The 17704-nt window shown below is 52.6% G+C and overlaps 3 protein-coding genes across 3 annotated transcripts; 2 read left to right on the top strand and 1 right to left on the bottom strand.

Moving 5' to 3' along the window:
- Positions 1 to 2255: 2255 nt before the first annotated feature.
- Positions 2256 to 3507, top strand: Ier3 (immediate early response 3). Its single transcript, XM_075979366.1, has 2 exons — positions 2256 to 2496; positions 2607 to 3507. The coding sequence occupies exons 1-2, from the start codon at positions 2287 to 2289 to the stop codon at positions 2877 to 2879; spliced, it is 483 nt and encodes a 160-aa protein (XP_075835481.1). The 5' UTR covers positions 2256 to 2286; the 3' UTR covers positions 2880 to 3507.
- Positions 3508 to 3863: 356 nt separating this feature from the next.
- Positions 3864 to 12589, top strand: Flot1 (flotillin 1). Its single transcript, XM_075979344.1, has 13 exons — positions 3864 to 4097; positions 4388 to 4444; positions 4689 to 4764; positions 4843 to 4933; positions 5098 to 5241; positions 5345 to 5464; positions 5773 to 5868; positions 6035 to 6187; positions 9723 to 9904; positions 9993 to 10038; positions 10434 to 10571; positions 10699 to 10863; positions 12319 to 12589. The coding sequence occupies exons 2-13, from the start codon at positions 4402 to 4404 to the stop codon at positions 12346 to 12348; spliced, it is 1284 nt and encodes a 427-aa protein (XP_075835459.1). The 5' UTR covers positions 3864 to 4097; positions 4388 to 4401; the 3' UTR covers positions 12349 to 12589.
- Positions 12590 to 14116: 1527 nt separating this feature from the next.
- Tubb (tubulin beta class I) lies at positions 14117 to 17605 on the bottom strand. Its single transcript, XM_075979343.1, has 4 exons — positions 17381 to 17605; positions 15965 to 16073; positions 15493 to 15603; positions 14117 to 15361 (listed from the first exon to the last, which is right to left on the bottom strand). The coding sequence occupies exons 1-4, from the start codon at positions 17435 to 17437 to the stop codon at positions 14304 to 14306; spliced, it is 1335 nt and encodes a 444-aa protein (XP_075835458.1). The 5' UTR covers positions 17438 to 17605; the 3' UTR covers positions 14117 to 14303.
- Positions 17606 to 17704: the final 99 nt, after the last annotated feature.

Below are 17704 nucleotides of genomic sequence, written 5' to 3'. Positions count from 1 at the left end.
AGAAGCCTGGAGGCCCTAGCCAGTCTGAGAATATTATGTGTACCCTTATAGCTCTGTATTTTCATCTTTACTTAGTAAGATTATTGAGGGCTAGAGAGAAGGCTCAGGAGGTAGGAGCAGTTTGGCTCCCAACACCTATAACAGGCGGCTTATACCCAGAGTTCCAGGGCTTCCAGCACCCTCTTCTCTCTCCTTTGGCTCCACTGTGCTGGGTTCTATGAAGGACAAGCGTGTGTAGTACAGCTTCTGACCGAATGATGGGACTCACATGTACTCACCGGGCTCAAAATGAGATAAAGTTCTGGGCCAGGCTCACCCTGGAGCCAGTTCTATTTTAAGGCTCCTACGTGTTCTTTCTCCGACGATACGCCAATGTATTTACCCAAATCACCCAAATCTGGTGATCTCATGCCAGCAATGTGTCTTCCGGTCTTGTTTTGGGCTGCTGTTACCTTTACCTGAGCCCCTCCAGTAGCTCATGGCCCCTTAGTCCCCATCCCAGACAGTTCCCAGCTTAGACTGCTCTTCTCCTGGATTGTGCTCCAGTCTGGGGTCTGCCCTGTGAGTGCTCCTCTCTGTCTAGTTCCTCACCCGCCATTAGCACTTCCCAGGAAACTTACTGTGACATTGCTTTCCTCCAGATGAGTCCTGTACTTTTCCAGCTCCGTTTTTTTTCCACAGTCACCTCTTCCCATCTGAATGTGTCATATCCCACCTATTGGGTCATCTCAAAGGTCACTCTTGGCTGAAGTCTTCCTTACTGATTAGTCAGAGATGAACACCAGCTCCTCGGGGTCCCCTCTGATAGTCTTCTTAGGACCCTCAGAAGAGTTCTGGTCATGGCTGCCTTGTAAGCCCAGACCAAAGTGACAGCTGTATCTGGCTTGCTTCCCTCCTGCAACGCTAACCTGGGAGCTTTCAACAGCACATATATATTTGTATGTAATTTGATTATTTATTCGGATGTGTGTATGCGTGGGCATATGTAGACCACATGTGGAAGTCAGAGGGTGGCTTTCTAAGAACCACTTCTACCATGTGGATCCCAGGGGTCAAATTCGGGTCATCAGACCTAGCAACAATCACCTCTGAGCCATCTCACCTGGCTTTTTTTTGGGGGGGGGGGGTTGTTTGGTTTCATTTTAAAACATTTCACTTTTATTTTATGTATATGAGTATTTTGTCTGTCTGTCTGTCTGTATGTGCACTGCATGCATACTTGGTGCCTACAGAGTCCAGGAAAGGGCACCAGATCCCCTGGGACTGATTGTGAGCTGCCCTTTGAGTTCTGGGAACTGATCCCAGGACCACCGCAAGAGCAGCAAGTGCTCTTAACCACTGTGCCATCTCTCCAGCCCCTTTTTTGTTTTTTGTTTGTTTGTTTGTTTTGAAACTGATCTTGCTACGTTCCCTAGACTGGTCCCAAACTCCTGGGTTCAGGATACCCTCCTTGGCAAGCCTCAGGGAAGAGGGTCACAGTTTCATATTGTGCTGGGTGACTTCCACAACACCTTTACTCAAACTGTTGTGGGTCCCCCGAAATGTTGACTTCTGTGTCCAGGAAGAGAGAGGTCTCCAAAGCAGCAGAGAATTCCTGTGGGTTCTGAATGATGCTGCCTGCGACACACGGCACGATGTCTCACAATTTTAGAAAGCTCTTCATTTTATGGCTCATTCTGTGACCCATCCAACAGAGGCTGCTGACTTCTTGTCCCCGCTCTACCCCTCTTTGAATAACTTCACCGGGTTGTCACTAACAGTCATTGCACACACGTGTGTGCTTGTGAAATACATGTGATGTGTGTCTGCGTTCTCACGTATGCCTAGGCAAGCAAAGCTGGGTCTGTGGGTTTTAGTGTGTTCTTAGTCTTCTTGGAAGTTTGTGCAATTTTTCTACGCATACTTCCAAGTACGTGGATGTGTTTTCTGTGCTCCCTTGATCTTGCGGGGCGTCTCTAACCATGGTGGCTGAACCATCTGCTACACGTCTGAGAGCCCCCTCTAGACACCGCATGTCCGGACATGTGCTTACTTCCAGCGATTGCACCCACCCGCATTCACTACTTCGGGGCAAAAAACGTGCACTGGGGCACCTAAGGAGTAGGCAGTCAAGGCTCCACCTACACTTTTTGCTTCCTCCACGGAATTTCCAGGCCTTCGCAGCCAACTGCTCCCCAGCTGAGAAGGGCGGAGTTCCGTGGGACCGTCCCCTTCTTTGACTATATAACTAGCGCCGCCTCGCTGGAGATCTGCATTCTTCCTCACTCTCTGCACAGCGCTGAAACTATGTGCCACTCACGCAACCATCTCCACACCATGACCGCCCTGCGGGCCCCGGCTCCGGCTCCCTCCGCCAGCTCGGAACTCCGGCGGGGCTCCGGTCCCGAGATTTTCACCTTCGACCCTCTCCCGGAGCCGGCGGTAGCGTCCGCCACGCGTCTGAACACTTCCCGCGGACACCGAAAACGCAGCCGAAGGGTTCTCTACCCTCGAGTGGTGAGTATCGCCGGAGTGGGCATCAGGGGCTCGCGTCGCTGTGGTACTTACCGGGAACAACTAGACGCGGAGACCTTGATCTGACTTTTCCCTCTTTTATCTCTTCCCAGGTCCGGCGCCAGTTGCCAACCGAGGAACCCAACATTGCCAAGAGGGTCCTCTTTCTCCTGCTCACCATCGTCTTCTGCCAGATTTTGATGGCTGAGGAAGGTGTATCGCAGACCCTGGCCGCAGAGGATGCTACCGGTGCCGCGACACCTGAACCCATCTCTGCGCCCATCACTGCGCCGCCCTTCTTCGAGCCCTTCAATCTGACCTCCGAGTCCTCGGACTACGCTCTGGACCTCAAAGCTTTTCTTCAGCAACACCCAGCGGCCTTCTAAATGCGACCGGTCACACTCAGTCCGAAAAACCGAAAGAGGCACCAGCCGTACCTGGTGCGCCAGAGCGTATCCCAAACTGGGATTTATAAGGCAACGCCAGCTCAGAACACTACAGCCAAGATGCCAGTGCTTGGGGAGCCCGAGGCACCGTGGTCCCGGCTAGGCCTCCTGGAGAAGGACAGAGGCCTTCCCAGTGTCCTAATGAATATTTATGTATTTATGTATATCCTCCTAGGTGAAGGAGGGGGTGTATGTAATATTTATTCTAATTTATGCAGGGGTGCGAGATATGCCCCCTTGCTGTAACACAGATGTCTGGATTATTTATTAATGAGTTATAGGGTCGGGGAGACAGAGTGGCGGGAGGGAGCACCTAGGAGTTAGACTTGGTGGTAGTTCGTAGGTTTAGGGTAACACTCCGTCTTCCAGCACCCCAACTCTGTAGTCTGTTGTAAGGCTTTCGGCAGACCCTTGGGAATCTGGTCTGTGGCCTTTGAGGTCTCCCTGGTTGCTTCTCAGGGGCGGCTGCGGGAGTCTTGGGTCCATGAATAGTCAGAGGGCGGATGTCGGGGGTCGCCTAGTATGTTCTGTGAACACGAATAAACTTGATTGCCGGTTATTATTATCAGCAGTTCTCCAAGTGTTTTTTTTTTCCCAAGCGACCAAAAATTAAAAAGACGAAAAATAAAAAAAATTAAAAAAGGAGGTGGCGAGAGGATGTGACTAGGTCCCTGGTCCGCACCCCTTCTTGGGGCCCGAGCTCTTTTTCTTGGAGTTCCAGACCTATATCCGGTCACCGGATGCTGTCATACATTGCTGGGTCTGCGGTTTTCCCGGTTAGCCGGTAGTGTGGTAACCTGCTTACTCACGGTGGACGGCGGGTACCCAACGACCTGACATGGAGGGCGTGGCCTCGTGGGGCGGGGCTTCCTCGGGAGGGGGTTGCTGAGTGGGGAGCGCCTGAGGCGCCCTGCACAGCAGAGAGGTGGAGTGCTGCGGACCCGAGCGGGGCCTGCCGGGAAAGGGGCGGACCGAGGGGGTTGGTCGGGGGCGGGGTCGCGTCTGCTGCAGCAACAGGGTGCGGTCTGGTTGGGGGCGCCAGCGCAGCTTCCAGTTAGCTGGGTGCCCGAGCTGCCCTTGCCTCATTCTAGGGCTCTGGGCGCCTCCGCGCGCGCTTCCCAAGACCCCCCAGTAAGGTTGCTACCCGCGTAGCGGAAGGTGAGTGGGGAGGGGAGGCGGAGCCACAGGCGGCCGAGTAGAGGGGAGAATGCGGAACGGTCTGCAGACCCCTGGGCGCGGGAGAGCTTTGTGGGATGGAGGGGCTAGGGGGCGCAGGAGAGGAAGGCCGTGAGAATCAGCAGACACAAGGAAGTAGTCTCTGGGATCTTAGGACTGTCGTGGGGCGCTGAAGGGACTGGGCGGTGGCACAGGCAGAGCGTGCTCCTGATGGAGGAGGAGGTGCCACAAGGCCCCTTCCCCTCTGCAAAGGCTTTCTCTCCATCCCCCAGCCGCAGCTTCAATCATGTTTTTCACTTGTGGCCCAAATGAGGCCATGGTGGTCTCCGGTAAGTCTTGTCCCAGCCCGTGACACCCGCTCCACCCCTAAGCCCCCCTCCTCTCCTTACCAGCCCCAACCTTCTGGCCACGGTGGGCGCAAACCACCGTGATTCCCAGCCTCTATTTTCCAAGAATGCTTTTGTAATGCTGTGCCTCAGTTCCCAGATTCTCCCTTGAGTGTGTTCCACCCATCACCCTCACCCTGTAGTCATTTTGGCTCTGCCATGGCCACATTATGCCCTCACCTTACAGGGTTCTGCAGGAGCCCCCCAGTCATGGTGGCTGGGGGCCGAGTTTTTGTCCTGCCCTGCATCCAACAAATCCAGAGGTAGGTAGTCACAGAACCCCGGGAGACAACCGATTTTCCTCTCCGCTCTTTCCCTTACTGTCTCTCCTTTCCCCCTAGGATCTCTCTCAACACACTGACCCTCAATGTCAAGAGTGAGAAGGTCTATACCCGCCATGGGGTCCCCATCTCAGTCACGGGCATTGCCCAGGTGAGGCTGTCAGAGCCTTCCTCCCAAAGCCCACACCCACCTTTCCCTGGCCACTGAGTACCTCTGACCACAGACTTCTCTAATCTGCCTTTCTGCTGCTCTCACCTCCTCCAGCCGCGCTCCCAAGGCGCCCACCTTTCCTCCTCTCTCTACTGTGGCTGCAGGTGAAAATCCAGGGCCAGAACAAGGAGATGCTGGCAGCCGCCTGCCAGATGTTCCTGGGGAAGACAGAGGCCGAGATTGCCCACATTGCCCTGGAGACGCTGGAGGGTCACCAGAGGGCAATCATGGCCCACATGACTGTGGAGGTGGGACTGGGGGATACCAGGCTGAGTGGCACCTGAGGACCAGCTTGTCTGTGACAGATGATGAGTCTGACCTCCTCCTCCTCCTCCTCACTCTTCTCTCTAGGAGATCTATAAGGACAGACAGAAATTCTCAGAGCAAGTTTTCAAAGTGGCCTCCTCAGACCTGGTCAACATGGGCATCAGCGTGGTTAGCTACACCTTGAAGGACATTCATGATGACCAGGTGAAAATATACAGTTGAGGCAGGCTTGGTGGCTGGAGCTCGTCATCCCATCCCTGGGGGTAGGTTGTGGGAACTAAGGCAGAAGGGATCCATAGGTCATCTGGGCTGCATCGTGAGTTCCAGGCCAGACAGCCAGAGCTACGTAATAAAGAGACCCTGTCTGGGAAAGCAAAGAACAAGTTTAGTGGTAAAGCACTGACCCAGGTGGCATGCTGGGCCTCTGGTTCAACCCCTGCACCACAGAGCAGACAGAAGCCTCGACCCCCTCTTTCAAGCCCTCCCAAGACTCTGTTTTCGTTCTCCCACAGGACTACTTGCACTCTTTGGGGAAGGCTCGTACAGCGCAAGTCCAGAAGGATGCTCGGATTGGGGAAGCAGAGGCCAAAAGAGATGCCGGGATACGGGTGAGGGAGATGGGGGCTGCTTGGTCTCCGCTGGCTTCTTAGACACCCAGTGGACAAGGGCACAAGGGGGTTTGGAGGGTCCAGCTGGGTCATTGGGGGTGACAGTACAGACATCTGGCAGAGAGCAGGCCCTTACCCTTTGGCCTTTCTCGTTAATCTGACCTAGGAGGCTAAGGCCAAGCAGGAGAAGGTGTCTGCCCAGTGTCTTAGTGAAATAGAGATGGCCAAGGCACAGAGAGACTATGAGCTGAAGAAGGCCACCTATGACATCGAGGTCAACACCCGCCGAGCACAGGCTGACCTGGCCTATCAGCTACAGGTAAGTGGACCAAACTAGGCCAGTCTGGGCTGCCCAGTAACCCTTCTCTCTTCTGTCTGGACTGGAAGAGACTTGGATCAGTTTTGACCCATCTTCCCCATATGATCAGTGACAGAAGAGTCTCGGGCAGAGGCAGGAGAGGAAGCTCAGTTGGCAGACATGCTCAATGGCACACATGTGATCCCCGCACTCCCCAGGCCGGGGAGACAGAGACAGGTAGATCTTGGGGGATCACCAGTCAGCTGGGCTAGCATAAATCGTTGAACCTCAGGCCAGTTGTCTCAGTTTAAAGGTAAATGGTGCCTGGAGAGGAATGTCCTCTGGCCTCCCAAACACACATGTACAGGCACACCTATACATGCATGTGTATCTGCACACACATGTAGAATAGAGCATTCAGCTGAAAACCTCCCAAAAAAGAGCCGGGTGGTGGTGGCACACTCCTTTAATCCCAGCACTCAGGAGGCAGAGGCAGGCGGATCTTTCTGAGTTTGAGGCCAGCCTGGTCTACAGAATGAGTTCCATGACAGCCAGAGCTGTTACACAGATATACCCTGTCTCAAAAAACAAACAAAATAAGAAAGAAAGAAAAAAAAGAAAGAAAGGAAGGAAGAAAGAAAAAGAAAGAGCCAGGTGATGGTGGCGCACGCCTTTAATCCCAGCACTCGGGAAGCAGAGGCAGGCAGATCTCTGTGAGTTCGAGACCAGCCTGGTCTACAGAGCTAGTTCCAGGACAGGCTCCAAAGCCACAGAGAAACCCTGTCTCCAAAAACAAAAAAAAAAAAAAAAAAGAAAGAAAGAAAGAAAGAAAGAAAAGCCATAAATCTGGTTGATCAAGAGGGTCACCATGTTTGGGCTAGCCTGTGCCTGTCCGTGAGGGCAGCTGCAGGTAGAAGCCAGAGTGATGAGCCACCCTGTGCTCCATTCACCAAGCTGTGTGTTAGGAGTCTGCACCTGTTCAGAAGAAAAGAAGTTTTCTCGCACTTGTGGAGGGTACCCCAAAATTTAATCAAAGAAGAGGGTGAGAAGGAAGCAGACGTGGGCCTTGAATAGTAGAAAGTGCTCTATGGGCAGCCTTTGAATTACAAGAGGAATAGCCGGTCCCTGTCATTCATGGGTTGCACAGTTGCGAATCTGCCTGCTCGCTGGGATTAGTGGGCCCCCAATCCGTGCTTGCAGCATTCGTGTAAAGCAGGACAGGCACGGGATGCTGAGGAATTCTAGTTCCTGAAGCCGTCTGCAGATGAGCTCAGACTAGAACATGCTGCCTTGTGTCAGCTCGCGGGCCTCAAACGATTTCACCTGGTATCATCAAGATCATTTCTGCATTTTTGGGCTTTTTGTTAGTAATCTTGCTGTTTCAAATGACTCTTGGGACTGAGGGTATAACACACTCACACACTCACAGTGAAACAACACTCAAGTAGTACTAAAGTGCCATGTGGGGTCCCTTAGTGCCAACGCGGTGATGAGAAACCACACCCAAGTAGTACTAAAGTGCTGGGTGGGGTCCCTTAGCGGCGCCGACGCAGTGATGTGCCTTATGGAGAAAGTGTGTGCTAAGTTACCTTTGTTCAGACAGGAATTCAAGTACAGTTGGCTACTGTTCCGCAGGAGTGCAATAGAAGGCGTCTTTATTACTGTTCTTTTGTTCTTCAAGACAGGGACTCACTATATTCCTGTCTGGTCTGGAACTGACTATATAGACCACTGACTGGCCTCAAACTCACCTGCCTCTACCCTCAACCGAGGGCTAGGATTAACATTGTGCACCACCATGTCTCACACGGTAACCCAAACCAGGCTCAAACTTGCAGCAAGCCTCCTGTTTCAGCCTCTTCCTTTTTTCTTTAAGATTTGTCTTATGTAGATGATGCTCTATTCTGCATGTACAAGTTTATACAGAAGAGGGCACCAGATCCCACTGTAGATGGTTGTGCGCCACCACGTGGTTGCTGGGAACTGAACTCAGGACCTCTGGATGAGCAGCCACTGCTATTAACCTCTGAGCCACCTCTCCAGCTCCCTATTTCAGCCTCTTTACTGCAGGGATTACAGGCGTGTCCACCATGCCTAGTATAGAAGGTATCTTTTGGGTTTTCAAGACGTGATTTCTCTGTGTAACCCTGGCTGTCCTGGAACTCACGGCTCCACCTCTGCCTCCCGAGTGCTGGGATTAGGGGCATGCGCCACCCACCTGTCTAGAGGGTATCTTTTAAACAAAAACACTTAAAATTAAACATTGATTGGCTAATAAAGAATGTAGACTAGGCTGCTCCTTGAACTCACAGAGATCCTCCTGCCTCTGCCTCCAAATGCTGTGTTAGCCAGCTTTCTTGGGCTGTCAGCCCCCAGATCATGACATGTAGACTTACTATTAATTATGAATGCTCGACCTTAGCTTAAGCCTGTTTCTAGCTAGTTTTCTATTTTTGTGTTAAAGTTAGATGAACCCATTTCTGTTCATCTCCCTGTCGCCCCAGGCTCGTTTACCTCATCTACATACAGTCTTTTCCTGCTTCCTCCATGCCTGACTGGCTGGACCCCTCTTCTCTCTGCCCGCCTGCCCTGCGTATCCTTCCTAGTCCTAGCTGTTTTCAGCTTTTTATTAGACCAAACAGATACCTTGGACAGGCAAGCCGAACCAGCAACACATCTTTACACAGTTAAACAAACACAGCATAAACAAACGCGACACATCTTTACACAGTTAAACAGATATTCTACTCCACAACAGCTGGGGCTAAAGGTTCACTGCAGTCCTGTGGTAGTCAAGCACACCTTTAATCCCAGCACCAGCATGTGGGAGGCTGAGACAGGGAAATCTCTGAGTTCAAGGCCAACGTGGTCTACAGAGTGAGTTCCAGGACAGCCAGGGCAACACAGAGAAACTCTGTCTTGAGGAACTATAAAAGTAATAATGAGGGGAAAAAAAGAGAAATATGAACATACACACACAATTTGTGGAAGCTGGTCACAGCGGTTGCTGCTAGGAAGGGAACCAAGCGGTTTGAGGCAAGAGGGAGGGGGGAGCCACTTTTTCCCTATCTGCTTCTTCTTTTGAATTTATTTTGTGTGCAAAAGATGGGGAAAAAATACCTGCTGGCAGGGTGGAAAAGGCGGTAGTGACCATTGAGCTTCCCCTAAGAATCGCAGAGGGAAGTGTACACAGGACTGTGGAGGTGGAAGATGATCACCAGGGGCTCAGTGTACTCTAGAGAGTTACCCACGTGGAAGACCTGGGAGGGACGCTTAGTTTCACCCAAGGGAAGCCCGGTACCTGGTCACAACCTTACAACCTTACCCATTCTAATGCTAAGGCCTTTACCTGCTCTTAATTCTGTCCCTGAAATGGATCCCAGTACCCAGTTGACTGAGCAGACCAGGAAGTGACTTCATGGGCCTTTTCCACGCCGTACCGCTGGCTTTTCTGCCGGGCTCGGTGTGTGTGGGGAGGGGTGGGGTTTTAGGGCATCTGAGGGAGGGGTAGGGCATCTGCTCCCCAGGCCTGCCTAGAGTGCCCCTTGCCCTCTAGGTGGCCAAGACCAAGCAGCAGATCGAGGAGCAGCGGGTGCAGGTGCAGGTGGTGGAGCGCGCCCAGCAGGTGGCAGTGCAGGAGCAGGAAATCGCCCGGCGAGAGAAGGAGCTGGAGGCCCGCGTGCGCAAGCCTGCGGAGGCTGAGCGCTACCGGCTTGAACGCCTGGCGGAAGCAGAGAAGTAACGCCCCTTTCCCGCGCCCCTCCTGCCCCCTTGACAGGCCGGCAAAGTGGGTCCTGCAATGAGCCCACTTCCCTTCTATCCCCAGGGCCCAGCTGATCATGCAGGCAGAGGCCGAAGCTGAGTCTGTGAGGGTGAGTTAGGGCATGACTCCTGTTTGGCACAGGGAAGGGCTTGGTCAGGGTTTCTTATTCCTTTTTGCTTGTTTTGGGTTTTTGAGACTGTCTCACTGTGTAAAACAGCAGACTGGGTTCAAATTCACACAGATCCGCCCTCCTCTTCCTCCCAAGTTCTGGGATTAAAGGCATGCTCAATTGCACCCAGCTGTCTATTTTTTTGTTGTTTAATATGGAGGACAGGATGGTGCATGTACCAGATCTCTTCTTCCATACATGTGAGTCCCGGGGATTTTGACTTAGGTTGTTGGCCTTGCCGACAAGCACTTTACCCTTTGAGTCAACTCATTGGCCTCGGAATTTCATATTCTTAAAGAGTGCCGTCATTCTCAAATACCCTGTACCCTCTACAGATGCGTGGGGAAGCCGAGGCCTTTGCCATAGCGGCGCGCGCCCGTGCGGAGGCTGAGCAAATGGCTAAGAAGGCAGAAGCCTTCCAGATGTACCAGGAGGCTGCCCAGCTGGACATGCTGCTAGAGAAGCTGCCCCAGGTCTGGGAGTGGGTGGGGCTCTGGGAGAGGGGTGCCAACTGTAAGCCAGCGACCAGAGTGAGGAATTCCGGTCAGTAGTTGGGCGAGTTTGATGGGCAGTGTGGTCTGAGCTATCTGTACTCACCAGGTGGCAGAAGAGATCAGTGGTCCCCTGACCTCAGCCAATAAGATCACGCTGGTATCTAGTGGAAGTGGAACAATGGGGGCAGCCAAAGTGACTGGGGAAGTCCTGGACATCCTAAGCCGCTTGCCAGAGAGTGTGGAGAGACTCACGGGCGTCAGCATCTCCCAGGTGAGGGTGGATGCTGCGCGGGCGCGCGTGTTTGTGTGTGTGTCATGTGATACAGTAGGCTAAGTGCTTGATGGGCATCCAGGAGCCCAGGAAATCACAGACGGTGCTTCCTTGGTGCCCAAGTCACCCTGCTGAGGACCCAGGTTCAATTCCCAGAACCTACCATGTCAGGTTCTTTCTTGCTTGGCAAGTTCCAGGCCAGTGAGACCCTGACAACAAATTGGTGAACAGTGCTTGAGGAACAGCAGCTGCGGTTATTCTTCACCTTCCAGACACAAGAAAACTCCCTCCAGCATGTTAAATAGTGTGCCCCTACCCCCACGGCTGGGAAGCAGAACTTCAGCCAGACTGCCTGGGCACCACAGGAGAGCAGAGAATTGGCTGCTGCCTGGTGATAGCTCATTTCATGGCAATCATTGCTTTCCTTGAGTTTACCCACTGTGGGTTACGGCAAAGGTCAGAATGATGTAAGTCACAGCCCCCTTGCCGGGGCATTGGGGAGATTGCCTCCAGAGTGCCTAGGGCAATGTTGTGTGTGCCACAAAAACATGTAGTTGGGCGTAGTAGTATAAACTCTACTCTCTGCACACGGGGGGCAGAAGCAGGCTGATCTGTAAACAAAAACATGTAGTTGGGCGTAGTAGTATAAACTCTACTCTCTGCACACGGGGGGCAGAAGCAGGCTGATCTGTAAACAAAAACATGTAGCTGGGTGTAGTAGTATAAACTCTACTCTCTGCACACGGGGGGCAGAAGCAGGCTGATCTGTAAACAAAAACATGTAGCTGGGCGTAGTAGTATAAACTCTACTCTCTGCACACGGGGGGCAGAAGAAGGCTGATCTGTGAGTTTGAGGCCATCTGGGGCCACATAATGTGACCCTGTTTGGGAGGCTATTCTGAAACTCACTCTGTAGACCAAGCTGGCTTCAGACTCAGAGATCCACCTACCTCTGCCTCCTCAGTGCTGGGGATAAAGGCGGGCACCACCACTGCCAGGCAAGACCCTGTTTTGTTGTGTTTTTTGAATTAAGGTTTCACTGTGTAGCTTTGGAGCCTATCCTTGAACTCAAGAGATTCACCTGCCCCTGCCTCCCGAGTGCTGAGATTAAAGGTGTGAGCTACCACTATCTGGCTAAAACCATCTTGAAAATAAAAGTAACCTTCACCAAGCTGGGTTTGTTGGACCATCCTTGAAGCCTGAGTTAGGCTCCTTGCTATGGAGAGTATGCAAAGCTCTGGTCCCTCTGACCTTCAGTGACAGATCTCCCTGACTACATTGATGCCTGAACTTGCTTTGTAGACCAGACTGGCCTTAAACTCAGAAATCTGAGTAGATGCCACCTCACCTAACAAGACCGTTGGCCTTTTCAGTGGCCTCCTGAACCCATCCTTCCAAGTGGTTGCTGGGGAGAGCAGGTGCCTAGTCCCACGAGTGCCTTTTTTTTCCCTCTAGGTGAATCACAAGCCTTTGCGGACAGCTTGAGCCATCAGCTGCAGTGGTCATTGCATGCACCTGTCCTGGCCCTGAGCATGCCTTCTGGCAGAGGTGCACCATATCTCCTTGCCAAAGTCTGTGCCTTGCCTTGGAGGGGTCTGCTCCCTTCTCAGCCCATTGCCAGTGTCCAGATTTTCAAAATCTGGTGCCTGGCACCAGATTTTACAGATCCCACTTAAGCCCATCCCAACTATTTAACTTCCTGATTAAACTAGACTGTGTGAACCTGTTTGGAGGCTCCTTTCTTCACCAACACCAAAATGACCCTTGTTAAATAACCAAGCACTGATAGTTTGCAGCATGCCAGAAGCATGAGAATCACAAATTTCACATCAGCCTGAACTACCCAGCAAGAACCCAACTCACTGGAAATGGGCTGTGGGGCACACTGGGCATCAGACTCCTGCAAGGAATTAGACACCATCTGGGGTACCACAGCAAATACCAGAGTTCGTGACACGGTCTTCATCTGTAACCGTAACACCCTTTATACATTCAAAGCCCATTATGCTAATACAGCTAGCATTGTGGTAGCCCCAGCCCGCAGAGACAAAGCCCCTGACCACCGGTAAAGGAATCACAGGTTAAAACCTAGTGGTGGCAGTGTACTCCTTAATGCCTGATGCTGAGAGGCAGAGCCAACCTGATCTAGAGTTCCAGGACAGCCAAGGCTACAGAGAAACCTGGGGAGGTGGGGGACTAGCCCCAGAGGGATCTGGAATGGGCTAGAAGTTTGAAAATGGGAGTCAATTCACAGGCACTAATATGGCCCAAGCAGCTCTGCACCCCACAACCCTCTGCTGAGTGCTGGCATTTGAGGTCTGCCTAACCTTGCTTTACTAGCTGTCTTCCCCCTCCCCCAGAGAGCTAGCAGTCACCAGCAAACTGCTGGGAACGCAAAGGCAGACCTAATCACCTAGTTAGGGGTAGCCTGGGCACATTAGGTCAGTGCTAGAGCACAGGGCACTGTCTGATAGGATGGGACTTTGCTTACCAAGAATTCGAGATAAAATGAAGTCCCGTGACATCCCCATGCGCTGGGCCCCAATGCCTCTACCGTGACTTGACCTCACCTTGAATGATCACACCTCACACCTTTTTTCCAACTCCCATTTATTTGTCGGCTCTTGGGGCAATGTCATCTTTTCAATATGAAAAAAAAGCAGCCAAGTTCAACACAAAAAAGAAGGGTAGGACCAAACCAGGAAGAAAACGGCAGAAGCAGAGACAGGTCCCAGATACCCCGGTGGCAGCACACCTTTCCAGGTTTGGAGGTCAATGGACGGGGCGGTTTCTGGACAGCCAGAGACCAAGGCTCTGTTCCACTCCCACCTTAGAGAAAGAAGGAATACAGGGAAGACACCTCCAATGGCAGATTTGGCTCAGGACAGCTGGAGGTTATAAATGGAGATAATACTGTTAATCCTTCCCCTGAGGCTGAGAGATGAGGCAGAGAAAAACCTGTCAATTGAAAAAGCCTCAGTGGATTCCCCTGTGGAAATGGCCTTGACTGGAAAACCCGCCCCTCTCTTCCCAGTGACCTCTACCTGGCACCCTTCCCTTCCTGATCTCCTTAACTTTAGGACGGTGGCCACTATCTGGGTCTTTAGTAATGGACTCTGGAGCAGAACTCAGGTTCCTGGGGAATATAATGGAAACATTGACAGTCATGAGAAATGGGTACCAGAAGGAAACGGGGCAACACTCAGAATGGCAGAAGTGTAGGTTTGTCAGAGTGGAAAAGAGAAAGGAGACATTCCACAAACAAATATTTATTGAGCGCCTACTGTGTGCTGGGCACCGTTCACTCCCCCCCCCGCCCCAGTGAAAAAAACGAAAAAACAGGACAGAGGCAGCAGAAAGAGAACTCTGAAGGAGAAAAATGGGCAGCTGAAGAAAGCTGAGGGAACTAAGCAGCCTGAGGTGATGCGGGGCTCTCTGCCTTAGGCCTCTTCTTCTGCCTCCTCCCCGAAATCCTCCTCCTCTTCCGCAGTGGCATCCTGGTACTGCTGGTACTCGGAGACGAGGTCGTTCATGTTGCTCTCGGCCTCGGTGAACTCCATCTCGTCCATGCCCTCACCTGTGTACCAGTGGAGGAAGGCCTTCCGGCGGAACATGGCTGTGAACTGCTCCGAGATGCGCTTGAAGAGCTCCTGGATGGCCGTGCTGTTTCCGATGAAGGTGACTGCCATCTTGAGGCCACGGGGTGGGATGTCACAGACCGCCGTCTTGACATTGTTGGGGATCCATTCCACAAAGTAGCTGCTATTCTTATTCTGCACGTTGAGCATTTGCTCATCTACCTCCTTCATGGACATCCGCCCGCGGAAGACAGCTGCAACGGTGAGGTATCGGCCGTGGCGGGGGTCGCAGGCAGCCATCATATTCTTGGCATCGAAGACCTGCTGGGTAAGTTCAGGCACAGTGAGGGCCCGGTACTGCTGGCTTCCACGGCTGGTGAGCGGGGCAAAGCCGGGCATGAAGAAGTGGAGACGCGGGAAGGGCACCATGTTGACAGCCAACTTTCGGAGGTCAGCATTGAGCTGGCCCGGGAAGCGGAGGCAGGTGGTGACACCGCTCATGGTGGCGGAGACGAGGTGGTTCAGGTCTCCGTAGGTTGGCGTGGTGAGCTTGAGGGTACGGAAGCAGATGTCATAGAGGGCCTCGTTGTCAATGCAGTAGGTCTCATCAGTGTTTTCGACCAGCTGATGGACGGAGAGGGTGGCATTATAGGGCTCAACCACGGTGTCGGACACTTTGGGTGAAGGCACCACGCTGAAGGTATTCATGATACGGTCGGGGTACTCTTCTCGGATCTTGCTGATGAGCAGGGTGCCCATGCCAGAGCCTGTGCCTCCACCCAGAGAGTGGGTCAGCTGAAAGCCCTGCAGGCAGTCACAGCTCTCTGCCTCCTTCCGCACCACATCCAGAACGGAGTCAACCAGCTCAGCTCCCTCTGTGTAGTGACCCTTAGCCCAGTTGTTGCCTGCCCCAGACTGACCTAGAATGTGGACATGAAGAAAATTAAAAGCTTAGTCACTAAGACAGAAGAGACATACATGAATATCACTAATCTTCCAACTTTTGGAATAATCCCCCTTGGTATATGAAAATAAATTTTATGTAACTCACCAAAAACAAAGTTGTCTGGTCTGAAGATCTGGCCAAAAGGACCTGATCGAACGGAGTCCATGGTCCCGGGTTCTAGATCCACCAAGATAGCTCGAGGGACATATTTGCCACCTAAAGAGATTCAAGTAGACGTTTGAGAGCCCTCTGCAGTGAAGATCAATTTTGGGTGGGAAATGCCACAAGCCACTAAACTTGTCATTCCAGGAACTGCCACCTGGTGGCAGTAGAACTTATCTCTGGCCCCTTATGGTGGGTGTCTAATGGAAAAGGGAGATTCTTCATGCAAACGGTTTAAGTTATTTAATGTAGGAAATCAGGGCATGGGGATGCCCCCTTACGTCCTGCCCTTGGGAGGTAACCCGATCTTTGTAAGTTTCAGACTGCAAAATCAGACCCTGTCTCGATAGCGTACGGTTTAAAAAAACCCGGGAAATGTGTTAACAGCGAAAAAGGAGCGGATTTTCGCCCTTACCTGTGGCTTCATTGTAGTAGACGGAGATTCGGTCCAGCTGCAGGTCGCTGTCTCCGTGGTAGGTACCGGTGGGGTCGATGCCGTGTTCATCGCTTATCACCTCCCAGAACTGCACAGGGAAGAGCAACGAGCCGTCAATGGCTCAAGTCCTAAGGGATGACTCCTCGCCCGCATTTCAATTCTAGACATGCTCAAACGAAGCAGAGGTGCAGAAACTGCAATTCCGTTATCTGCCTGCCAAACCTCCACCAGGGAAAAAAAATCACCGCATTTGTGGCTAGGATTAAGTTCTCAGGGGGCTGAGGGTTGCGAGCATTCATATGGACAGACGGACTGGACAGCCACCCGCCCATTTGACCAGCACCCAGCCAAGCGCTTCAGGATGGGCACCGCCCCTCTAGGCCAGCACAAAAGAGGGTTGGGGGAGAAAGGTGCGGCCACTGCAGTCGCCCACCCCTTACGCGTTCCACGTGACTGCGGTGGCGGTCCGGTCTTCCAGCAGCCCACAAAGGCGGGAGTAGCGTGGGCGGGGCCTGGCACGAGGGGCGGGACCAGTGCGCCCCCGCCGGCTAAGGCTGCATTGTCCCTGCGCGCCACGGGCGGTAGCCCCGCCCCCGGAGGGTCCCACCCTTCGGCTACAATTTAGCGGCCGCACTTCCTCCTCCCCACCCCTCCCCCGCTACATTGTAATTGCGCGCAAAAGAAAAAAAAGCATGGCTGCAGATATTTTTTCCTTTGCTAGCTTCCCTCTCCTAAATAGTCTCTCGCACACACACTTCGTTCCGAGACTTATAGACACACAAGCCTCTCACTTTTCCATGAGGTCACACCCTAAGATTTCTTAAAGGCAATGAAAAGTAAAAGTAGCCCCCACACAGAACCATCATCTACCTAGAAGCTAAATCAAGCCTGGGGGTGGCGAATGCTCTTCGGTCTCCAAGCCTTTGTTGAGAGGTAACGCGCACCGGACCACGTCGTAGGGATCTCTGCAGCTGCCCGCCCAACCTCTCCCCTTCCCCCTCCAGCCCTGCTCCACTAAGGCCCTACAGGCGGGGTGGGGGTGGCGCAAGGGGAAAACCTCGCTTTGGCTTTGTCTCGGATCGTTTCCGCATCTCTCCTCTCCAGTTCTCGAACCGTTAGAAAACCCCTCTAAATAGGTACTTTACAGTTCCACAGACTCCCGGTTCCCTAAATACTTAAGTCTCTTTTAACGGCTTTCCGAAAATGTGCCCAAGAAAAAATATTTCTCAATTTCTCAGCATCAGAATGCTAGCCACAAATATGGGCTATATTCATACGTGCAAACTTTGAGGGGCAAAGCTAACGAATGGAGAATGCAAGCCACTGGTAACATTACCCATGACTAACCTGGATTTTTCGTGCTCACATATTTCACCTAAATTTTAAAATCCTTACCTTAGCACCGATCTGGTTGCCACACTGTCCGGCCTGGATGTGCACGATTTCCCTCATGGCTTTAAGATAGGTACCGAGCAAGAAAAGATAGTTATTTTTCTTTCTGGGCTGGTCTCAGGCTGAAAGGATGGAACGTGGCCCCGGAGGCTGCAGCAGCGAGATGCGACCACGACCGCAGGAAGGTTCTAAGAGGCAGGAGAGGCCGGCGAGCGCAGGAGGGAAGGCGCGCAGGGCGGGGCGCGCGTTCGCGCGGTCGGGGGGCGGGAGATAGGCGGGAGCCCCTGGTCGCAGACAAAGCATCTCCAGCCCGGCGCTGATTCGACC

This window comes from Microtus pennsylvanicus, chromosome 7 (assembly GCF_037038515.1).
Source record: "Microtus pennsylvanicus isolate mMicPen1 chromosome 7, mMicPen1.hap1, whole genome shotgun sequence".
Lineage (NCBI taxonomy): Eukaryota > Metazoa > Chordata > Mammalia > Rodentia > Cricetidae > Microtus > Microtus pennsylvanicus.
This window is presented reverse-complemented; position numbering and strand designations above follow the sequence as displayed.

Excerpts from the sequence above, each read along its gene's own strand:
- Tubb (XM_075979343.1), bottom strand. The coding sequence starts at position 17,437 with ATGAGGGAAATCGTGCACATCCAGGCCGGACAGTGTGGCAACCAGATC. Across the intron at positions 16,074-17,380 it reads GCAACCAGATCGGTGCTAAG|TTCTGGGAGGTGATAAGCGA; the intron begins GTAAGGATTTTA and ends TTCCCTGTGCAG. Across the intron at positions 15,604-15,964 it reads CTACTACAATGAAGCCACAG|GTGGCAAATATGTCCCTCGA; the intron begins GTAAGGGCGAAA and ends GAATCTCTTTAG.
- Ier3 (XM_075979366.1), top strand. The coding sequence starts at position 2,287 with ATGTGCCACTCACGCAACCATCTCCACACCATGACCGCCCTGCGGGCC. Across the intron at positions 2,497-2,606 it reads GGGTTCTCTACCCTCGAGTG|GTCCGGCGCCAGTTGCCAAC; the intron begins GTGAGTATCGCC and ends ATCTCTTCCCAG.
- Flot1 (XM_075979344.1), top strand. The coding sequence starts at position 4,402 with ATGTTTTTCACTTGTGGCCCAAATGAGGCCATGGTGGTCTCCG. Across the intron at positions 5,869-6,034 it reads AAAGAGATGCCGGGATACGG|GAGGCTAAGGCCAAGCAGGA; the intron begins GTGAGGGAGATG and ends AATCTGACCTAG. Across the intron at positions 10,039-10,433 it reads CCGAAGCTGAGTCTGTGAGG|ATGCGTGGGGAAGCCGAGGC; the intron begins GTGAGTTAGGGC and ends TACCCTCTACAG.